The sequence below is a fragment of the Dermacentor albipictus genome, unplaced genomic scaffold, assembly GCF_038994185.2.
Source record: "Dermacentor albipictus isolate Rhodes 1998 colony unplaced genomic scaffold, USDA_Dalb.pri_finalv2 scaffold_23, whole genome shotgun sequence".
NCBI lineage: Eukaryota > Metazoa > Arthropoda > Arachnida > Ixodida > Ixodidae > Dermacentor > Dermacentor albipictus.
The window spans coordinates 366,001-388,742 of NW_027225577.1; the positions used below are offsets into that span (position 1 = coordinate 366,001).

The 22,742-nt window shown below is 45.0% G+C and overlaps 1 protein-coding gene across 3 annotated transcripts in view; it reads right to left on the minus strand.

Moving 5' to 3' along the window:
• Positions 1-22,742, minus strand: part of LOC135898911 (sodium- and chloride-dependent glycine transporter 1-like) — a 968,957-nt gene that overhangs the window by 113,963 nt on the left and 832,252 nt on the right. Inside the window, exon 1 of one of the 3 annotated variants that reach the window (XM_065428132.2) lies at positions 17,832-17,957. The exons of the other annotated variants lie outside the window; for them this stretch is intronic. Within the exon in view, the coding sequence (XP_065284204.1) occupies positions 17,832-17,942 (111 nt within the window). The 5' untranslated portion in view covers positions 17,943-17,957. Of the gene's footprint in view, positions 1-17,831; positions 17,958-22,742 lie in introns of those variants that run through there. 3 annotated transcript variants of the gene reach the window in all.

The following is a 22,742-nucleotide window of genomic DNA, read 5'->3' on the forward strand; positions in this document are numbered from 1 at the left end:
AATAATGTGCAAATATACATGCATAAGATTCTTACTGCTATGGTGAGTTTTTCTAGTCAAACGTGGGCACTGTAGTAATGCGAGTTCCATAGTGGACTGCAGCGGGTTTTATCGAGACTATCATAAACGCTTCCCCACAACGGAAGCAACTGACTCTCATTAAGATGTCATGGCGAGGCATGCATTGCTCGCGAAACCGATCAGGTAACTAAAACTTGGAGTTGAAACCATAAAGCATTTTTTTTTGTAGCGCCACTGCCAATGTCTAAAGTATATTTGAGGCACCGGAGCGTAGCTTAGGCTGCCTTGAAAAGGAAAATCCAAGTACTTTCTGCATCAGGGTGAGCTTTTCATCGAACGACACTGTACTCGGCATCGTAATTGAAGCCTACTGCTGATAGTTACGGTCGTTGATATCAGAAGCGTTATAACTTGAATAATAATAATAATAATAATAATAATAATAATAATAATAATAATAATAATAATAATAATAATAATAATCCCATGACTTCTGGTTGTAGCTGCCTCACATTTATACCTTTTTTGCTTATGTTTCTCTGTGCACCAGCACACAGACTTCAGTGTTGTTCAAGTTACACAAATAAATTATTAATTAATTGATTCATAATTGCAGTAACTCTTCTTCTTTTCCTTATATTTAGCTTTAGCCCGTCGTAGATCCCTTAAGCTGCTATATTTAAAACATTTTACGCAGGCGGCCTCGAAGGTCTGAAAATTTGTCCCGCAGTTTTTTTTTCCTGCGTATATTTCCAATGAAAGTCCGCCTGACACGGAAACCGTGCTTTGCTTTCTTCTCTTTTTCTCTTACACAAGTATTTTGTATTTTGTGTTACGATTGGTAGCGGTAAATAATTGATGTGCATAATCACTGAAGGTTCTGTACATAACCGTTTCAGTAGTTTATTGGTCACGATTTTTACAGTTCAATCGTTTCAGTGAACGCAGCGGTCCTCTGCTGTAGTAAATAACGATGACCTGTAGCGGCATGTTTTTGTCCTGTACGCAACGTGCACACACGTTACCAAGATGTAGCAGGCTCACGGCTTCTCTCCCCTTTGTATTTCAGCACCGATAAATTTAATTGTCTCAAGAGGCACAAGGTGAAACCGAATAATAGAGAACGAGCTAACAAGCGATGGCTCATCTAAGTTGACCGAGATATTGTTATTTCTTTATTATAATTAATACTAAAAAATATTTATCAAACCTTATAAAAGGACAACAGCTGCTCCTGTTTGCTTAATAGCAATAATAAAGGCGTATTAATAGAAGGAACGTTGCAAGTTCAGAAAACCTAGAGCGTGATGAGCCCTAAGTGTACCGCATCTTGCCCGTAACTCCTCACATTTTTCTGTCTGGGCGCCTACCGCAGTCTTCCTGTGAATAACTGTGGGACACCTTGCGTCCCCGCTGGGCGTCATTCAGCATCAATGGTTTTATTCGTTCATGCTGGTGCACTATATTTACGACGAGGTGCCTTTAGTACGACGCGCACAGCTTCTACGCCCACTAACGCTTGTGCACTGAAATCAAGTAGTCTGGTGCTGTTGGTTTTGTAAAACATGTTTCGCCTACTTCCGAATTCAATATGGCGGTAAACTGAGTCGCGCCTCGATCGCCCACACACACGCCATCTGTTGGAGATAATGGAGACTCCACTTCCGCCTTTTTAAGCGGAAGCGAGTTCTCAAAGGAAAGTATGTTCATAGAAAATTAACGAGGAACACCGGAACCAATAAGTAAAGCGGCACTGAACGCTAACAGCGCTTTAGGCAACGGCTTTCTCTGTGTTAGCACCGTTGGTCGTGGTACGGCAATATGATATGTGGTCCACCTTTGACGTCATGACCTTGTCTGCTGGTTTTATTCATTTGTTTCAAACGACATTGTTCTGGGAAAAGGGAAAAAAAGGGAGAAAAATAAATAAGAAAAAGAAGACGCTGTGCGAAAATTACTTCACTCCTGGATAGGCAGTCAAAGTGCCTCGATAAATTTGATGAATCGCGTAGCATGAAAAAGTGACGCCGCGCGATCCACTTATTTCTTGTCATTTAGCTTTCTTGTTGTGTTTTTGCGGTTGTTGAATAATAGATGCCTGTAAAAGGCAACACAAATTATGCGAGCTGACAGTGTTAAGAAGATGAGAAAAAAAAAACGAGAACAAAGAACAGCATTGGTGATTTTTAACATATATTTGCTGAAAATTTGCTGCCTAAGATTTACGAATTTTGAGTGCGACCCAAGTCATTCAACATCATTAATTAGAGAGGCACAGTATTAATTACGTGCGTTCAGTAAAATTGCATTTGATCCAACTCCCAACATACCGGCAATAGGGGTGCAAGAAAGAAAGAAAGAAAGAAAGAAAGAAAGAAAGAAAGAAAGAAAGGAAAAAAGAAAGGAAGAAAGAAAGAAAGAAAGAGAGAAAGAAAGAAGGAGAAACCACAGTTGATGGGCCCAACGATTACCTGGAAGTCACTGCTCTCTGCAGCACTTCCAAAGTGATTTCAGCAGCTATTATCTTGCGCACTATGCAGAATCATCGAGATGACCTAATCTAAATCGTGGTCTTGCGAACCCAGAAGGCCCACATTGATCTCCACGCCATGTTTTGGAGCGTTAGTCAGCGGCTGCGGTTGCTGCGCCGTGGTCGTTGTGATGATCGAGCCAAGAGGCGTGCGGCGCACCTTCCATCGCACACACCGTTGGCAGAGCCGCGCCAGCGTAAGCGATTATTACTCCACGCGACGGCGGTTTCCAGCAAACAGCGCGGCGCTTGCCGCAGACAACCTTGTACACCATCGGCGGGAGCACCCTTCTTCTCGTTGACATGGAGGTGAGCCTGTTATGGCGTACCAGGCATCTAAGCGGCGCCTAATAGCTGGGCCATTCACACAGAGGCATACAGAGCAAGAGAGAGAGAGACGGAGAGAGTGGCGTCCCATGCCAGCACAAGGTGAGCAAAAGAAAGAAAACCGCTGGGACGGGTCTGCCATATAGCGCCGCGGCTAGCTAACCTCGTGCAGGCATCGCGTCGCATCGCTGCTCTGTTATTACGCGAGTCCTTTCCCTACTCCGATTCTCTCTTCGTGCTCCCAGTCGTCGAACAGCCAGAGTCAGCTCGGCTTCCTTTCTTCCTTCCTGCTCGTTGCCTCCTCGCACGCCGCTTTCCCCCCGTCCTCGCGCGACCAGTAGACCGACCGCCGACAAGTAAAACACAGAATTGAAAATTGTATTTCTTCGCGACCTCCGCGGCCACCGGCAGGGAGCGAAGGGCGAAGGAAAGAGGTTGGCTCGAGAGAACGGTGTCGGGAGAGGGAGGCGGGGAGAGAGAGAGAAAAAAAAAAGTGGGACAGGAGGGACGCAGGAGAGGCGGTCGCCATGGCAACGGCTCTCCGAACTCGGTGGAAGAAATAGAGGACGAGGAGGAGAAGGGATCCTTGCTCCACCCGTGGCGGCGGAGCACACGTGACGCGATGGAATTTTTCCCTCAAGGCCAGCCGTCCAACCTCGCGATCGAGGCGAGACAGTGGCCGCGGCCCTACAGGGACTCGCACGAGAGGCTGCGCAAGAGGAGGATGGAGAGCAACAGAGGGAAAAAAAAAGAAAAGGAAAGCAGAAAGAGGAAGAGGCACGCGCTGCGCGGGCGCCCACGACTAGCTGGGAAACATTGAAAACAATGTCAAGCCGGAACGAAGTAAAAAAAAAAAGAAACACAGGGAAGGACACCACTGAAAAAATAACGAAAGAGGAAGACGAGACCGCGAAGGAAAGGCAGGAAGGGATGACGAGGGAAAAGAAAGAGGTACACTCGCGCTTTGTTTCATGTTGCTTCCCCGTTCGTTCGAAGTGGATTCGTTCTTTCGACGCGCTGCTCCTGTCTATCGCGCCGGCTGTCCCGCCGGCCAGCTTTCCCGCCACCCTCTCTCTGAGGATTCAGCGTCTGCCGGCCTCGCGGCTTGATGTTGTTCCTCCCCAGAGCCTTTCCCCATTGTTGATGAAAGACACTCGACCCGAGAAATCGACGGCGGAGAGACTACTTGGCGGTGTGTGCGTGTCCTCGCGTGTGTGTGTGTCGGTTCGGGCTGTTGCTCTTCCTTTTTTTTTTCTTCGTGTCTCTTTTCTCCTTCTCTGTCTCGGTCACTTTAAAGCTGGAAAAAATAATGAAACAAAGCAGGTGTGACTAGGTGGTGCGTCCTTTGCGCCGGTTATACGGTCCAGCATGGAGGAAACAATTTGCGCTGTCACTCCTTCTGCACCCTGTCGCTATATGTACAAGACTTGAAACGGTCCTTGCACAAGAAGGCTCATGTATATAGGCAAAGGCCTTCCCGACAGATTTTTGAGATTAAGAAGGATATATCACCCGGTTTTTCTCTATGAGTAGCCAATTTCTGGAGTGCTTCGTATTTGCTCTCCCAGCCATTCTGCAATGAAGCAACATTACTGAGCTTCTGAATCGCACGCTTGCCTCGGGAATTACTTGGGCGTGTACATCGCCGTGGCTTTCTATGGCTGACTTTGGTAGGATGTTTATTTATTTATTTGTTTTTTGTTCGTTCGTTCGTTTGTTTGTTTTCAGATACTGAAGCCCATAATGGGGCTATCCCAAGAGTGGGAGAAAAGCATACACATATATTGATACACTTCAAAGAAATAGGTACAAAACATTGAAATTCAAAGCGTGCATATGAAAAATGGTACAGAGGGAGCACCCAATAGAATTCAGGCATTCCTTCGAGGGTAAACAGCTGGCAGTACCAAGCAAATCAGTACAGTGTTCCATAGTCATACGAACAAAAACTACCTACAATGCGAGGGTAAGAGACAGATAAGTTTCGCTGATTAATTTTTATGGTGACTAGCGGCGTTGCACGTTACAGATAGATGTTAGGAGCAGTGCAATGTGTGTAAAATACGGAGTGTAGGAATTTCAGAGACTCGGTGTGACTTCGGCGGGAAAGAAGAGCTAAACCAAGTACAAACAGACGAAAGGACGGTGTAACGCGTCTATCATAGCCACGATATATGAAAGATATGGCTTTCTTCAGAAGAGATTCAACTTTATTAATGTCAAAATTTTTCTAAGGGTTCCATATTGTAGCATCACAATCAGGAATATGTTTTAGGAATGTTTTACATGTTATCAGTTTACTTTTTTTTTGGAGCTACACTTAGTCATTAGCCTTGGTAACCAAATTTTTTCAGCGCTTTGCTGCAAGGTATGTGCATATGACCAGCATAATCTTGAACTTAAAAGGAGGCCTGTGTACTTATATTATGGGACGGACTGTAGAAAAGTAGAGTTATAGCAGTAATTTAAATAGGGGTAATGAGTACGCTTGGCGAAAGGACATAACTTTTTTTAAAGTTAATGTTAATTGTCAGAACTCACACCACCTGCAAAGCCTTGGAAAGGAGTTATTGAGAATGTTGTGATGATTACCGGGTGGTAGCGACATTACAGAGAATACATTCGTTCACGTAAAGGCGAAGATTTACTGAAAGAAAGTGTGATATCTCATTTATGCAAAGCAAGAAAAGCAAAGGCCCATGGACAGAGCCCTGGAGTACACGGAAACAAAGTGACGCGTCTGGGGAATTGCTGTAGTTAAAAGAAACATATTGTGACCGATTGCAAAAATAAAATTAAAAGAAGCTACGGATACAGTTTCCAAGAAAATAGTTATTAATGAGAAGGTTGAATTTATACAAAAGCTTGGAGTGTGTTACGGTACCGAACGCTTTTGAAAAATATCTATTAACAAGACATCTACGCCTAAGTCAAGATTGATGTCATGTGTGAATGAAGCAGACTGATGTCATAGATATCACTATGCGACCAGGTATCAGTGACACCAACTACATGCGGCGAATTTGACGCAATAGAAGAAGCAAAGCTCGAATATTTGTTAGTGGGGCTTCTTGCAATACGATTCCATTATTATTATTTGTTTTGCACACATATACACATATACACAGGTAACAGGAAAGGGAAAGCGAGGAGCAGGCTGGCAACTGCCACCGGAAGGGGCACAACGCCTGCCTACTCCTCTGAAGGGAGGCGACAGCAACACAGAAATGGAAGATAGGAAGGAGGGGAGGAAAAAGAAAGAAGGAAAGGAGAGCAACAGGACAAATCTAAAGACCAAAGTAGAACACTGCAACAGGACAAATCTAAAGACTAAAGTACAACTCTGCAGCCGGAATTAAAGTGACGCCGCGTCGAACAGCCTCCACAATTATCAACCACGTCCATGGCTAGTTCGCTATGCGGCTGATTGTGTTCTCCACGATGAGACACCAAGTAAAGCTGCACGTAATCACCGGTTCACAATATACACTACAAGGTGTTTGAACCCGCCACCTCCCATCTTCGAAGGAAGAAGCGTTAGGGTACAGTACCGATCACACACAGTAGGGCCGGTCACTGAAGGACACGCTACAACAGAATGTCGAATGTTCATGCTACAAACGTGAACCTAAGTTAGTTAGGTCTATAAAGGTTAGTAGGGCGCGATGGGCCTGATCATTCCATAAGCCAAGCGTTTCATGCCGGTCCTGGTTAAGTCAAGGGTTATTGCTTAGGGCGCGCGGTAAATGCCGATCAGTGGCGTTAGTACGGGCATCGACAAGTGAGTTGGAGACAACGTCCCAATTGCAATGCTGTTCACTTACTTAAACCTGAAATGGACTTTAATGAATACCTTTCCGACCTACCATACGCGTGATGTAGGTTTGTGCCTCGTTGTTTTGAACAATGCGTGCTTCAAGAACGAAGTGGCAGGTAGGTAAGGCATTTGATGCTTCCTGTCGGGGCCAAAATACACATTTTTAGAGCTGCGTAGCTGCCGCATCTTCACTATACGAAGCTACCAGACGCGGGTGGGCTGCTGACAAAAGGTACAACGCGAATGGAAGCAGTAATTCCTTCAAAATATCGAATAAAGACTTTGAGCGCTACCCAAATATCTTTAGAAATAAACGTCTCTGTCCCCAGTACGACGTCGAGTGTGAAGCTCTGCGGACAGCATTGAACCAGCTGGATCTAAACCATTCGCGGAAATGAAGATCCTTGGACCATGGCCGTACGCGTTAATGGCACAGAAAGCCACGAAAGCGTTGTTGAAATACCTCAAGTTGACAGGTCTTGTCAACCGTACGTAGACTCGGTGCGAACCTCTAGATCTGCGCGAGACTGTGCTCTCTCTCTCTCTCCTCTCTCTCTCTCTCTTCGTCCCCATACCCCTTAGCTCAGTGCAGGGTAGCAAACCGGACGTGCATCTGGTTAACCTCCCTGCCTTTCCTCTCTTCTATTTTTTTTCTCTCTCTATCCTCAGAGTTTGCAGAAGCGCGTAAAATTGTAGCATAGGCTTTAGGTAGAATATAATTGTCATTTTAACGCGGAGCCTTCATTGCCTGCCAGCCCTAAGCATTATGTAGATCATCGGTCGCTGCTTTTCTGTCCGGGATTTCTTGCCCGATAGGCACGGGACCCATGCTCCAGGAGCGACATAGTAATGCCAGTGACCGAACTTTTGTATTCTATAATAAAACAATACATCATGAAACGAAACCTGTACCTATATTGTTCGGCCATAGACACTTCAGATGCACACATACGTTTTAACAAAGTAGCTCACTTTAATTAACAGCCTATCTGATTTTCACAATCATGTGTAGGGTAGCGAACCGGTTAGGCTAAGCTGGTTAATCTCCCTGCCTTCCTTCTCCACTTTTTCCTTCCTTTCTTCGTTCTTACATATATGTTTCCCCCCTTCTTGGGCCATAGAGATAAGCGCCACGGCGTATGCGCCAATTTTTGGTCAATCCTCCAGAAAATTGATTGAATCTTCTGGACGCTACCAAAAAGACCACACATATTAGAGGAGTGGCTGGCTGACCAACCCCACGTAATGTGGGCGCGTTAACGGAGCTCACCACGGCGCTTGGGCTTGCAGTACCACAAGAAGAGGACCCAGCCCAATCAAGAGTCGACGCCACCAACGTCGCATGTTCACACCCGTTTCCGGCAGCCTCTCGCCACTACCTTAACGCCCAGTAGCCCCGGACAGGGGGCCAGATTGAAATAAATGTCTCCCTCTCTCTTCTCTCTCTCTCTCTCTCTCTAGAAGAGGTACTGTGGTAATGTTAGTCAAGCGGTATAGAATCCTTATCGATTTTATCGATATACATCGATTTACAGTTGCATCATACTTCTCTGCACATACACCTCTCGTCACCATTTGTCCTCCTATGGGCATCGTATCGTCTTAGGCCTCGCGACGTTGCTGAGCCCACGTCTCACATCCCTTATCCATGTGAAGTTCTGTTTGTAATAAGGCATAACTTGGCGAGCAGTGTAGTTCATAAACATGTACACTGCGTGAAGTTGCGCGTTGCATTGGATGAAAATAAAGACTGTCCTACACATCGCATTTATATGGGCAGCGTTTTATTCACAGCTTCGCTTAAGTATCGCTTCACATCGATTCCAACAGGCGCGTTGGATCCGCGCAATTGCTTTGTATAAGCCGAACAACCAAGATTATCAACAAGACGTGGGTCATTGCCAGATATACCCGAGTCCTGGCTTCAAGCGATTCGGCGCTTTTTAATCTTATCCCAGTGACCGGCTCTCCGCGACATTCCCCATCCGGAGAATGCACGAATGAATATATTTGCATGGTGACGCGCCCATCAGGAAGTGTCCTCCTGTTAGTAACGTGACGTGCATCGTGACAAGGCTATCTTAAGAGCGCCAGCGTTAAGCGCCTTTAAATAGATACTCGTAAGCTGATTGGACTCCGGGCCAAGTTCATGGCCAAGGTCAGAGAAGAAAAAGACAAACAAAATCGGCAAGACGCGGGCGCGTTAGACAAAGCCTGGGAGACAACGGGCTGGGAAAAGCGCTTAACCACGGAGAGATCGGTCAAACGAGCGCCGGTTGCCAAAGACAGTCGTTTATTATAGCTTACGCCACAGGAAACTTTGGTATATCTAAAAAGAAAAACAAATGTAGAAAAAAAGCCCAGTTCGTCAAGTAGCGGGGACGCGGAAGAGACAAGAAAGTGCAAAAGAAATTATACGGAGAACTTAGAATTAGAAACATGGCTTAGCGCCAGGCGACGCAACGGCGACGAGGGCAGGAAGGAGGCGTGGTTCTAATTTAGGGGACGCGGTGCATCACACCGCCGGCGGAGCAGAGATAAGCGGCAACTGCTTGAATCAAGGTTGTGCCAGCCACTGCCCCGCGTCTCTCTTGGCAGAGCGGACACCCTCTTTTAATCTGGCAAAAATGACGACTACGCTTGTGTATACATATATATATATAAAGAAGTGGATCAAAATGGAGACGACGAAAACAGCAACAAAGAATATGAATAGCACGAAAACATGCGCCGGGCGACTGGGTCCTAGAGGAGGCGCAGTGACGCGGTTTGAGATTCGAGCGAGCCGCCCCGTGCCAATCACGGCCCGGGAAATTCCCGCGCGTGACGTCAGTGGTTGCGTAGGCTCATGACAAACGCCTTGCTGACGGACGCTGACGCATGGTGAGTCCACCTTCAAGGAAATGAACGAATTAAATGCCGATAAGTAACTGTATCGTCTTTGATCTGTATCCATAGAAAGGTCATACGCTATCAGATTTTTCATAAGAGAACGTTCCAGGAAATCCTCACGCTCGACACATCTTTAGCGAAGGCGTATGACAAATGGCAAATAGCACTTACGAAAGAGAGGATTCGTGGATTGCGCCCCTTCTCCGTGAACAGCAACATTATTTCAGTAAAAATGGCGACAAGCAATTGTGTTTGACGCAGGTATTACTTCTCTTTGCATACGGAGATAACGGCAGCGCTCGAGACGTAACTCTCTGAACTTCACGATTCTAATATATATATATATATATATATATATATATATATATATATATATATATATATATATATATATATATATATATATATATATATATATATATATATATATATTAGAGAGGGGCAACAATCTTGGCCCTTCGCGATGAGACGCACTCGTAAAAGTATACATATATGTTACTCGATATCGGCGATGAAGAAATTGCTTCGGCCAAGCAGCGCAAAAGTTGGAAGGCATATTTTTTTCAAGCATAGTGTGTTCTTTTCTTTCTGGTTGCGTGTGCGCTTTGTTATTTGTATAAGGAGCCTACGAACAATCAGGCAGTGGTTATTAGTTCAGCGCTTTGCTGTTCCAGCTTCCAGCCGTCGGTGTACCTTCATCGCACTGTTTTTCATAATAAGATCAGACAAAGAACGGACGAAATTTTGCCTGAACACCGCGTTGCATGCACTTTTGGCGACACTGACGGAGTGCCAAGCACATTGTTACGGTACGTTCTTTGCTCATTTAGACACATTTAGCTACGTGTTTGAACTTGAAGCGCTTGGCTAAAACGCAGCAGCGTACACAGGCAATTTTTTCGTGTCTGAGTCAAAAGTACCAGGAGATTGAGCTTAGCCCTGCTGAGAAACGAGAGACGACATTACAAGAGACCGTAACGGTAGCGCAGTGGGCTAACATATTTTCGCCCAATCAATGGCTGCTGGCTGGTGAAGTTTTTAGGCAGAGGCACTTGCTTTCGGGATTAACACTTGGCGTATAGGTATGGGCGCGTCGTGATACAGGAAAGGGACCATCACGTTAGACAATACCGGGCTACGCGGAAAGCTAGATGAAACTACCGCGTCCACACATCGTATCATTCCCGTGAGTTAGCGGAGGGACATGTAACCTACAAGCTGAAGTAGGCCTTCTGTTATCAACTGCAGCAATAGATGAAACGCACTTTTCGCAATGTCCATGAACGGTTACGCGAAGTACCTCCGTTGTTATCGAAGTGATTGCGGCGTAGCAAAGGCACAACAGTATGGATCATAGGCGGCAATGCGTACATGAGCGCTGCAGAGAAGCGGGGCTAAATCCACAAGGCTTTTCTTTTGTAAGCAGTGTTTGCTAATAGACGGCCACTTTCCGTGTGTCCGACCTCACGACTGAGTGGCATCTCTGTTCCAGCGTAAAAAACTTATCTGCGAGTATGCGCCCTGATTATTTTCGTATCGTACGCTTTGATATATAGCTTGCCATGTTTTCCTCACAAGTATAAAAACCTCGAAATAACCAGATACCGACAAAAATGAACGAACGAACGAACGAACGAACGGAGGGAAAAACACAACGTCTATTTTATGAAGTATAAAGGGAAAGCTACTTAATGAGAGAGCAGGAAAGTAAGTGTTGCTTCCAAGTCACATTGCTAATCATTAAAAAAAAAAGAGAAGAAAAAAAAAAACGCTTAAGGTTAAAGTCAGCAACGTTATTGAAATGTCCGAAAAGTATGTCGCCACACCTGTCACGCTTAACAGGTGTTGGAGCATGGGGTGCTTTCTTTTTTTTGTTGAGCTTATCACTCAGGCTGACGAGAAACACGTTTTCACTTATGTGAACCAAATTAGCGAAAAACGTGCAATGGGTAAAGTTCACATAGACAAAGGAATACAGCTCTTGTAGAAAGAAAGAAAAATAATGTGGTTAAAGCGAAAGCGCGGCCGCGCAACATTTGACCAGAGCCTCTTTCTCGGCTTAATATTATCAGTTCTGCATGACAGCTGCAGTCCTGAGGCTGTAAGCAGGCATTGACGTGGCTGTGAAGAACTCAGAGTCAGTAGCACGCAACGCAAGCGTTTCATCACCGCACTAAAGTTCTATGCTGCGATTGTCGCAAATATCAATTCGCTGGGAGCACTCGACTGAAGCTGATCGCATTACCGCCCTGTGAACACATAACAGATCTTATGGAACGATTTCTTGCGCGACTCCCAGAGATACGTTCCTTGTTCAGGTTACGAAAGTACTGCCGAGAGAATCAGCAACAGCAATTTAACTGACGAGGCCGTCATTATCGACAGATGTCAATCTCTTTCGTTTTATGTCGTTCTTCCTGTTTTTTTTTCATTTTTTTTTACTGGGCCCATATGTGATGGTTACTTCATGTCATGGTGCTACAACTTTCGAAATGTTTTCGTTCACTTTTTTTGCTAAATTGAAGTTCACGTTGGAAATGATCAAAGTATTTGTTGCTGAGCGAGGTGCTGGCTGGTGCTGGAGTTTCTTGAGACCGCAGGGCTTACGCGACGCGCTCAAGGTCAAGGACAAGGACGGGTGCTACCCTTATTCTATAGCCACGTCACTTGTCATTATTCCTTTTCCGGATCCCTTAAGTGCTGTGGTTCCAATAACTGTTTCAAACAAGCAAGCCCATAAGTCTACAATGCTATTGTTTCTCTTCGTTTATTCAATGAACGTGCTATGGCGTGTTTCAACTGTGTTTTCCTCTCTAATGAACTCATTCGTTATATTACACCAATTCGGTTATTAAACTACATGTTCTGTTCTAAAGTAAAAGTGTGAGAAACATGCCGCAGCATTTAGGAAACGTTTTTGATTGTAGGAGCCCTTCGCAGGTGACCAACGCCTCTGCTATACACTTGTAGCAATTACAATTTGCTGCATTTCCTTTTAAGTGAATTTTCTCGTAGAGTGAACAACCTTGCGAAACAGAGCTCTAGCCCTGTCGCACTGAATTGCTAACATTTATGAATGTGGTCGTTGACAGAGGTCGCAACTTCGAACTCTGTTTCGCTGTCGCATACGCAGCTGCACATTTTACCCAGCTTGACCAGGTAGTCTGGAATGCAGGCTACCTATCGCTATTACACTGGACCAACATATATTATTGCACTGTTTTACTGGGTGGAGGCACGATCTGCGCGGACGTTCAGGTTTCCCTGCGGAAGAACAAAACTTTGAAGAGAACACTGCGAAGGGCATTGGAAACGAATGGGACGTGTACTTCAGAAGTGAAGTCAATGCACTCGTAATATGCTAAATGAGTGGATCCGGGCACGCCTAGACGTGTGACATGACAAATGGTGTGATAATGTTGACCTGTTCGACTGCGGACCCCATTCAGTCATCCATTCATTCATCTTACTTTGAGAAGCCCCACTTCTTCTCCTTAAAATAATAGATGTGTCATTGTTATTCGTGCAGAACAACGTCGAAAAACAAAATGCAATTTCGAATTATTATAAGTTTAAACCTAAACTGCTAGTAGTTTCTGTTTAGCTTTTCTAGAAACAAGTACCCTGATTATAGTCTGCTGAACTAAGACTGCATCACGTCCTCACGCATGTGTTTGGAACTCTGCATGTGCACATATAGGCAGGGCCTCAGTGTGGCGCAATTTGACCTCGAATTTAATTTCTATACGTCCGTGTGTTTATCAGAGTGTATATAGTAAATTATGACCCTTTGACGTTGTGTTTTTTTTCTTGCGATGTATTTTTAAAATTCTATTATTATTTCTGCGCGAAAAAGAGTAACCGTCGCCATTATATGGCGACTTTATTTCAATTGCGAAAAAAGGACCAATCGCAACTGCGGGTACGGTGAATTTACGTGCTCACAAAGAACGTCACTATACCCTGTCATATACTCTTTGGCGTCATTGTCCATAAGACAAATGTGCGTTTCACCGTCTACATTCGTAGCAGCGCAAACTTACCCTTCTGCTAACAACGTCACACGACCTTAATTTTATTATTTTTTCTTCTGCCCATCTTCTTCTAGGACCTTTCTTCTCCTTCGTCCCATTCCCTGCAGAGTAGCATGTAGGCGAAATACACTGGCTAAACCCTCTGCATCGTCAATAGTGAATTTTTCTCCCTCTCTCTCTCTCTCTCTCTCATCGGAAGGTCATTTAACGCTTTTTCATTCTTTTTTTCTCGTGAAAGGCAACAAAATGTAATTTTCAACAATATGATCCATCAACCAAAGTGGAATATATATATAAAAAAGAAAACCCTTTACGAGCATCGAGGCGAATATGATAATGATGGGAAAGTGAAATTGGTGATTGCATAACCATGTTCCGTAGAATGACATAAAAAGCGGCATTACCACTAAAGAAGCCAGATTAGGTTACCGATTCATAAAAGAGCAAAATCAAGGAGGAGGCTGGCAGATGGTTTAGCGCATAGTGGTATGAAAGTTATAAAAAGTTATAAGGGCCGTTTTTTTTTCAACCTCCGATAGGCTATAAATAAAAGACAAGTTCATCTAAAACAATAATTTTATTACCAAAAGATTCGTACAGTTACGCTTACTTTTCGACATAATCACCGAAGACATTGAGGCATTTCTCATATCTGTGGACAAGCTTTGCAATACCCTCTTCAAAAAAAGTTGCCGCCAATGAATTCAAGTAGTCCTTGACGTCGGTTTGAAGGTCACCATTGGTTTGAAAGCGCTTCCCACCAAGCCACGTCTTCAGTCCAGGAAAAAGATGAAAGTCACAGGGTGCTAAGTCTGGACTGTATGGCGGATGATCGATAATGTCCCATCCAAAATGTTCGAGAAGCCGTTGAGTTGCTCCAGCAGTGTGTGGACGGGCATTGTCATGGATCAGAGCAACTCCAGCGGTCAGCTTTCCTCTTCGTTTGTTCTGAATGGCTCTACGCAAACGTCGTAATGTTTCACAATAAACAGCTGCAGTGATTGTGGTTCTGGGTTTCATAAACTCCACAAGCAACACACCTTGTTGATCCCAAAACACAGTAGCCATGGTCTTTCTGTTGTTGAAGGTTTTTTTGAATTTCTTTGGTTTGTTTCGTGAATTTGAATGCATCCATTGTTGTGATTGTCGTTTTGTTTCCGGTGTGTCGTATTGAATCCAGGTTTCATCCCCAGTCACCATTGATTTCAAAACGTTGCCTCCTTCATCCTGATAACGCTCAAGGAACTCCAAAGCTGACGCCATTCGTCGAGTTTTGTGGCCGTCCGTCAACGTTTTTGGGACCCAACGTGCACAAAGTTTTTTGTAGCGTAACCGTTCAGTAACAATAGAGTATAAAACAGACCTTCAAACTTCTGGAAATTCCGTAGATAAAGCAGTAATGGTGAATCTGCGGTTTTCTTTAACCGTTCTGTCAACTCGTTGAACCAGGTCATTTGAAACGACAGATTTGCGTCCTTGGCCCCCTTCATCATGCACATCATTACGTCCATCTTTAAAATTTCGACACCATTCATGCACAACACCATCACTCATGAAGTTTTCCCCATACACTCGACTCATTCTCCGATGGATTTCTGCAGCACCAAGGCCTTCAGCCTGTAGAAAACGAATAACACTTCGCAATTCACACTTGGCGGGAGCAACAATAATGGCAGCGATGTTTACGTGGCTGTAGCACAATGCCGACTGACGCCTGAATGTCAACAATGGCGGAGTGTGTAGTGCGAGTGCTGCGCAGTCGCCTACAGCGCATGTCCGCCTTCTGCTGCCCGCGTAGCGTCTGCACGGAGTGATCGGAAGTTGAAAAAAAAAAAACAGCCCTGTATATATGAAAGTGGTATAACAGGGATAAGGTGTCTCAGAAAGGATGGCTTTTCTAAGGCACTCTATCCCTGTTAATAAGTTTCAAAAAGTAAAATGGTTTCGTTTTATACTTTGGGTCGATTTACCCATATAATGCTATCAAAGTACCAAATATTTAATGGCGGGAATCATATTATAACCACGTAACATTCTTGTGTAAGGAGACTAATACAAAGAGGATAGTGTCAGCAAATACATGTTGGTGGCGTAATCACTCGGTTCGAAGCATATAAGCTTTAGCCAAATTGTGAACGGTTATATTACATTATGAAAGTTATTTTTGCTGGTACACTGAAGTATTTCATACACCAACAATATCCCCTCATGAAAGGAATCTGAACTTCCATTAGATGGATAAGTTTACAGAGTATCAGCTTTTTCGGTTATTTAAGCATGACACGTGTTAGCTTTTGCAAAGGAATCAACAGACTTTCGAAATTTGCTGCCATTGAGCAAACTATGAGTTTTCAGAATATCTGTGAAACTGCACGATGAAAAAAAAAGAATGTGCAGCACTCTATGCACAGGACACGATGCATTAATGGCAAGTAAACGAACGTAGCCGAACAATTATTGCTGCTGACGAGCTCAGATATAGTGCTGTAGTAGAATAGCTGGGCTTATGATCACTTTATAAATCGCCGCTTTGTTTATCTGCGACATTAGAACATGCAGAACGACAACCAAGAAAAGTCACTTTGTATAACCTCTGACGTGTCGCGGTAAACTCAGCCGTTCAAATTACTTTCGATTCGGGCACATAGTGGTAGAGAAAGGGCCCGCAATAGGGCTTCATTGCTAACGCGAAACTATTCCCGCATGACTCGACATGCATTATTATTGCGCTGTCTACCCGCTTAGTTTAATATAGCGACAATATATGTGTTTCAATTTAACGGCCATGTAGCACGCACGAACACTGGTAGTCGGGACCGGTTTCTCTCACTCAAGCTAGAAGCATAGCAGAAGCGTGATTGATGGAACAGTAGGGGGTGGAACAGTGTTATAATTTTGAGCAGAAGTAGCTAACTCAAATAGAAAAAAAATAGCTACTGCGATAACCAAGTATCCAGACGGAGTATATAGCAAAATAAAGGACGCCATGCAGCGTCAAAGCAACATCTATTTATCGGGAGCGTACGGCAAGAACAAACACACCATATCACTGGACGACACTTGCAATCAATTACTAGTTTAGATAGGTGCCACTCGATGTCTTGTGATCACCAGATACGCGTTGAACTAATGCACGGGTTGTCTCTTCAGATTGCCGTGGTACTTAACGACATCGCAGTGATGAGCTTGTTTTTCATATCAGCACACTGTTGGACTGTAAAGCAAGATACACTGTAAATGGTGGCATAGAAAGAAATAAGCCTTTTAGAATGGTCATATGAATCGCGCAGATCATCAAGACAAGACAAAAATAATAGTAAAGGAAGAAAAAAAGAAAGATTGCATCATACTGAAATTCCCTCCACACAGAACGCAAAAAAAAGCGTGCGCTTTCTTGAAAATCGAAAAAGGTGTCTTTATCATGGTTAACATATGTCGAATAAGCTGGCAATCAATTGACCTTTTAATGGACGCACTGTGACGAAGAAATAGACGTGAGGGAAGTTGGGCGTCTGATACAATAATAGTGAGGGAATGACAAGGCAGCTATCACTCCCGTTGGAAAGCTGATAGACAATCCAGGAACAGTATACTGAAGAAGAAAAACCTGGTCATAATTCAAAGTATTCAAAAGAATGAGTGGGGAAGCGGCAATTTTCCGTAAACTCTAGAAAAATAAAGAAACCTGGTACAAACTGATACGTAAAAGTTGCAGAAGAATAAATTAAAGACAGTAACTGTATCCTAATAATAAATAAAAAACACAGCTAAGCAGTGATTCACGCTGTCTCATGCATTACGTGCTTCTAGGTCCCCGTGTAAAACTCCATATAACCTGGCGCTAGCATCAGGAAGAACAACAAGAACTAATGTTTTGTTCGGCTTTGAACGGTGAGCTGCTTTGTTGGAGCGCGCATGTGGGAGACAAAGTTGAAGCTCACCGTTAGCGTCTCAACAAAATTAACGTTACAAAATTACAGCGAAAGATCGCGCACAATTGAAAGCTAAGTGAATAGGAGCAGCGGCTAACGTTAAGAAGGTGTCTTAGTTAAACTCCTTTACACTGGGCATGGTGACGTGAATGCGTGCGTATATTGGCGCTCACGAAATTATATAAAAAAAAAGTTAAGTAGCCAAAATGACCGCGCGTAGCATGATCACGTGGCTCGACGAAAAGCGCGCGGATATCCGAGGAATGTATGACTCTCACCGTGGGGACATTCGCAGACAAGATGTAGACGCTGCTGCTGGCCGACACACTTCTCGGGAACTGCTGTTTGTGGGGCTTGAGCTGTGACGGCAGGTTGACTTTCTTTGCCATGGTGGTGGTGGTGGTGTTCAGAGCACGAAGTACTTCGTACCAGGGGTGACGAGCAGCTCTAAGAGGACTTCAGCAGTCGTTGACGTTTGACAATGACCCACTGTGACGTTACTCAGTTGAAGAAGCAACGCTCAAATTGCGTGGTGGCGCGAAACAAAGAAAAAAAAAACAACCTCGTAGGGGCCGGGAATACGACACAACGACACTGAGGACAACTGGTAACCACGAATGCTGGCGAATGCGTAAAACGTCGGTGTACGTCACCCTTTACAAACGAAATGAATTGAGATCCGCAAAATTGTCTCTCCGAAGCGATAAACGCAGACACAGCTGTCGTACGAGTATCACTTTGCACTCACTTCACAAAACGATACTCCATCACAAAAAGCGTCCCTCAAGATAACGAGTGAACGATCGAAAAGAGATGCTATTAAGATATGACAAAACGACGTGGCTTCACGTCCGTCGTTTTTCTTCAGATGAATGGAAGACCCGTACGAACGAAGAAGGTCCAGCCTTCGACGAGTGACTAACGCCCCATAAAATTCAGCTTACGAGCATTGTTAAGGAAATAACTCTGCCAGCAGATGTATGTCGACGATGTCGGAGGTAAGACACGTGGCGAAATGAGTGTGACACACAACAAACGCGTGGATGACGAAGGTACAGTAGATTCGACCCTGATGACACCGATCGCTGGTGAGAAGTTGATACTGCTACTACCTATACAAGAACGTCGACGACGACTGAGCTTTTAGCCGAGCATCAACTTAGATGCGACGCCAGGTGGATGGGCATTAGGGCGACCTCGCTCTTGCGTAACATCTCGAGAGTCGGGTTCCGCGCGGACGTACCTATTACGACGACGCGCTGCGCTAACCTGGCGACCAAGCCCTAGGCGGTATTCCCGGATGGAGAAGCGCCGCTTCGAAACAAGCTTGACGGAGCTTGACGGCTAGCCAGCTAGCCGAGGTTACTTAAACAGGTGGCAGCGAGCGGTCTTTGACGGAATCTAGACGCCGGGAGGCCATCACGGCGGCACGCATTGTTCACGAGAGACAGATAGGCAGCACGGCTAGGCGACGAGTCCTTCTCCGCGACGGCTGCCTTCGACGACTGGCTCAACTACGAGAAAGACCGCCGCTTTGCTTGCACACCCGGTGCAGCAAAAGCCACCACGCCGGTGCTGTTGACGGTCGCGCGGGGTTGAGGATGACGAAGACGACGAGAAGCTGGGGAACACAGTGAAGCAGTTGTTCTTTCGGTGTATACACGGACTCGGCTACCGGCAGCACTGAGAGCTGCTCCCGCGTGGCGGCGCAGGCGTCGAGCCAGGGCTGAGCTCCGTCGCGCCAGCGAGACCCAAGCGGCGCTGGCATCGAGGCGCCCGTTCACTTTCTCTCAGCCTCTCCGATCCTCATCGGACGCGGCTTCTTTGTTTCTTTTTTTTTTGTGTGTTCCCCTCGCGCATCACATGCTTGGCGCCACGCGTCCTCTCCCGCTCGCCCTTCGACGCTCTGTTTTCCCCCAACCTTATAACCTCTCTTCCTCCCTCACTCTTACAAATTCGACGGGCAGCGGCTGAAATGGTCGAGGGAGAACCCACGCGCAAGATAAAGAAACCCGAAGGAAAGTGCGCTGAGGTAGCCGAGGGAAAACGTTGAGTTCTCGTGGTTCGGAATGGATGTTAGAGAGCTGCTCGCATGGAGGGAGAACAGAGAGAGAGAGAGAGGGAGAGGATAGGGCAAAGGAGAGTGAGAAAGAAAGTAACGGCGGGAGAGGAACGAGGGCGTGAGTATGCCGACCGCAGTGGAACGCGGGACGCATGTAAGGCATGAGCCCAACGGAGGAGAGGCGTCGTCATCGCAGGTGTGATCTTGGCCCGATTTCAATTTGCGTCCTCGCTGCGGTGAGCGAAGGGAAAAATAAAATAAACGTGCAGCAGAATCGAGCGGGCAGCAAGCGTGTCCAGAAACACAAGCCGAATTGGTGGTCGTAGATATCCGTTAGTGAGACGTCTGAACACGAATATGAGCATACAGAGGATACTCGTACATGGTATTTAGGAAGGTTCACAGTAGCGGAGCGTAACTTCATAATTCCTATACGCTGCCAAAAGAAACGAATTCAAGGATCTATACTTGGTCTTAAGTGCCATGCAGTTATTAATTACACAGAGTTAGAACACACATGCACGATGTATCATACCCGCAGTCATGCGTCTCCTGATCTACTTCTGTGTTTTGTGTTTTTATAGAGTTAGAAAAACAAATACGAATGCCTTGTTCTCTGCCTGTATTATGTAATCATAGAACGTGCAAACGGGGTAATAAAGACTAGGATATTCCAACCAATTACGGGGCTCATGTTCTGAGGTTTTGTAAGTGTCAATAGTTTTGCTTTCTCTCCATGAAACACTGAGTCAAGGCGAATGATATTTAGAGTTTAACGTCTGTCTTCGCTCTTTGTATATCTTGCATACGTAGAGACAGTGATGACTATCTATAAGAGGCAACACACTGTTCAAGAAGTTCGCAAGTAACGGACAATTCATGGTTATATTGCGCTCAGTTTTACACAGACGATATTAAGGAAGGACAGGACGTGGACGGACGTAGGTTAAATGATAGGTTAAAGCCTAAATGATAGGTTACGGGAGCACAAATACACGTGCCAGCTTCTGACAGCACCCAGCAACCTGGCTGTACATTGCAAACAATGCAAATGCTCTCCGCTTCTAGAAAGCGCCACAGTCATTGGCACATCAAAAAGAAAAACGGAGCGAGAAATATGGGAGGCGCTTGCGATAGCAAAAGAAAAAGAAATGTGCGTAAGCACTCCGTCCATCGCGCTTATCAAAGCTGAGGTCGAGTTTGCCAGGGCGAACGGGTGCCAGTGAACGACATATGCCTGACCCGAACTATGATCACATTACGTGAACTTGTCATATCTTTTATACCCCCCCCCCCGCGCCATATCTCGTTTTATATAAGCGCGTTATTTAACATTATTAAACAGTTGGTAGTTTGCGCTACGTCCGTCCACGTCCTGTCCTTCCTTAATATCGTCTGTGTAAAACTGAGCGCAATATAATCACGAACGTTCGCCAACTAGCCCCCTTCATTGCTTTACTAAATTAACGGATAATTTTTAACACGCGGATAAAGGCGTCAGACAAAGAGATACGATCTCTCCAATGCTATTCACAGCGTGTTTACAAGAGGTATTCAGAGATTTGAAGTGGGAAGAATTGGGGATAAAAGTTGATGGAGAATACCTTAGCAACTTGAGATTCGCTGATGATATTGCCTTGCTTATTAACTCAGGAGACCAATTGCAATGCATGCTCACTGACCTGGAGAGGCAAAGCAGAAGGGTGGGTCTGAAAATTCATCTGCAGAAAACTAAAGTAATGTTTAACAGTCTCGGAAGAGAACAGCAGTTTACGATAGGTAGCGAGGCACGAGAAGTGGTAAGGGATACATCTACTTAGGGCAGGTAGTGACCGCGGATCCGGATCATGAGACTGATATAACCAGAAGAATAAGAATGGGCTGGGGTGCGTTTGGCAGGCATTCTCAAATTATGAACAGCAGGTTGCCACTATCCCTCAAGAGAAAAGTTTATAACAGCTGTGTCTTACGAGTACTCACGTATGGGGCAGAAACCTGGAAGCTGACGAAAAGAGTTCTGCTTAAATTGAGGACAACGCAATGAGCTTTGGAAAGAAGAATGATGGGTGTAACGTTTAAGGATAATAAAAGAGCAGATTGGGTGAGGGAAGAAACGCGGGTTAATGACATCTTAGTTGAAATCAAGAAAAAGAAATGGGCATGGGCAGGACATGTAATGAGGAGGGAAGATAACCGATGGTCATTAAGGGTTACGGACTGGATTCCAAGGGAAGGGAAGTGTAGCAGGGGGTGGCAGAAGGTTAGGTTGGCGGATGACATTAAGACGTTTGCAGGGACAACATGGCCACAATTAGTACATGACCGGGGTAGTTGGAGAAGTATGGGAGAGGGCTTTGCCCTGCAGTGGGCGTAACCAGGCCGATGATGATGATGATGATGTTGATGAATTAGTCGGACTTGGTCATTATGATTAAGGAATGAATATAATGTTAGTGCTTAAGAGTGACAGAGGTCAATGATTTCTTTTTGCGGAAAGCATGCGAGGGAAAGCAAGGAGTTAAACAAATTTTGCTGGCCTCTTTGACTGCAAATGCTGGAGAGAATAAAAATTCACAGCATACTTACAAGACGTCTCCTGGGGAGCGAAAACCGCATCAATTGAAGGAGTTAAAATTGAATTGAATTGAAGTGGTTAAAAGACAGGCGCGCAGCGTGCGTAACACATTCTAGGCCTGGAGTAGAAAATTGCTGAAACTTTATCTTTTCCTAAAGAATGAAGAGCAACGCTTGCATTTTCATTCACATGTCCTGCCTAAATTGAGCGGTTTAGTAGTGAGTTAAGACAAATCGTTCTGTGAAGCTTACATTATCATTTATACAGCGTTTTAGACTCAGCAAATCCATTGTGCGTATGGTTACTCTGCTTGGTCGCAAGCAGTATCAGCTTTAGTGCTCAATATGAGAGTACGATGGCAATAAATGATAAAGTGAATGACGGGATTACTATCACAAAGGGAGCTGCAGGCCTTCTCTAATTCGTTCTACGAGCGTGTCGCTTCTGTAAGTGCGAAGCCAAAGTCCATCGTATTACGATTTTCGTTTTCTTTCCACCAAGTAGAAAAAGAAAAGAGAGAAAGCACTAAACGGGATTGCTCGCTTCGACGAG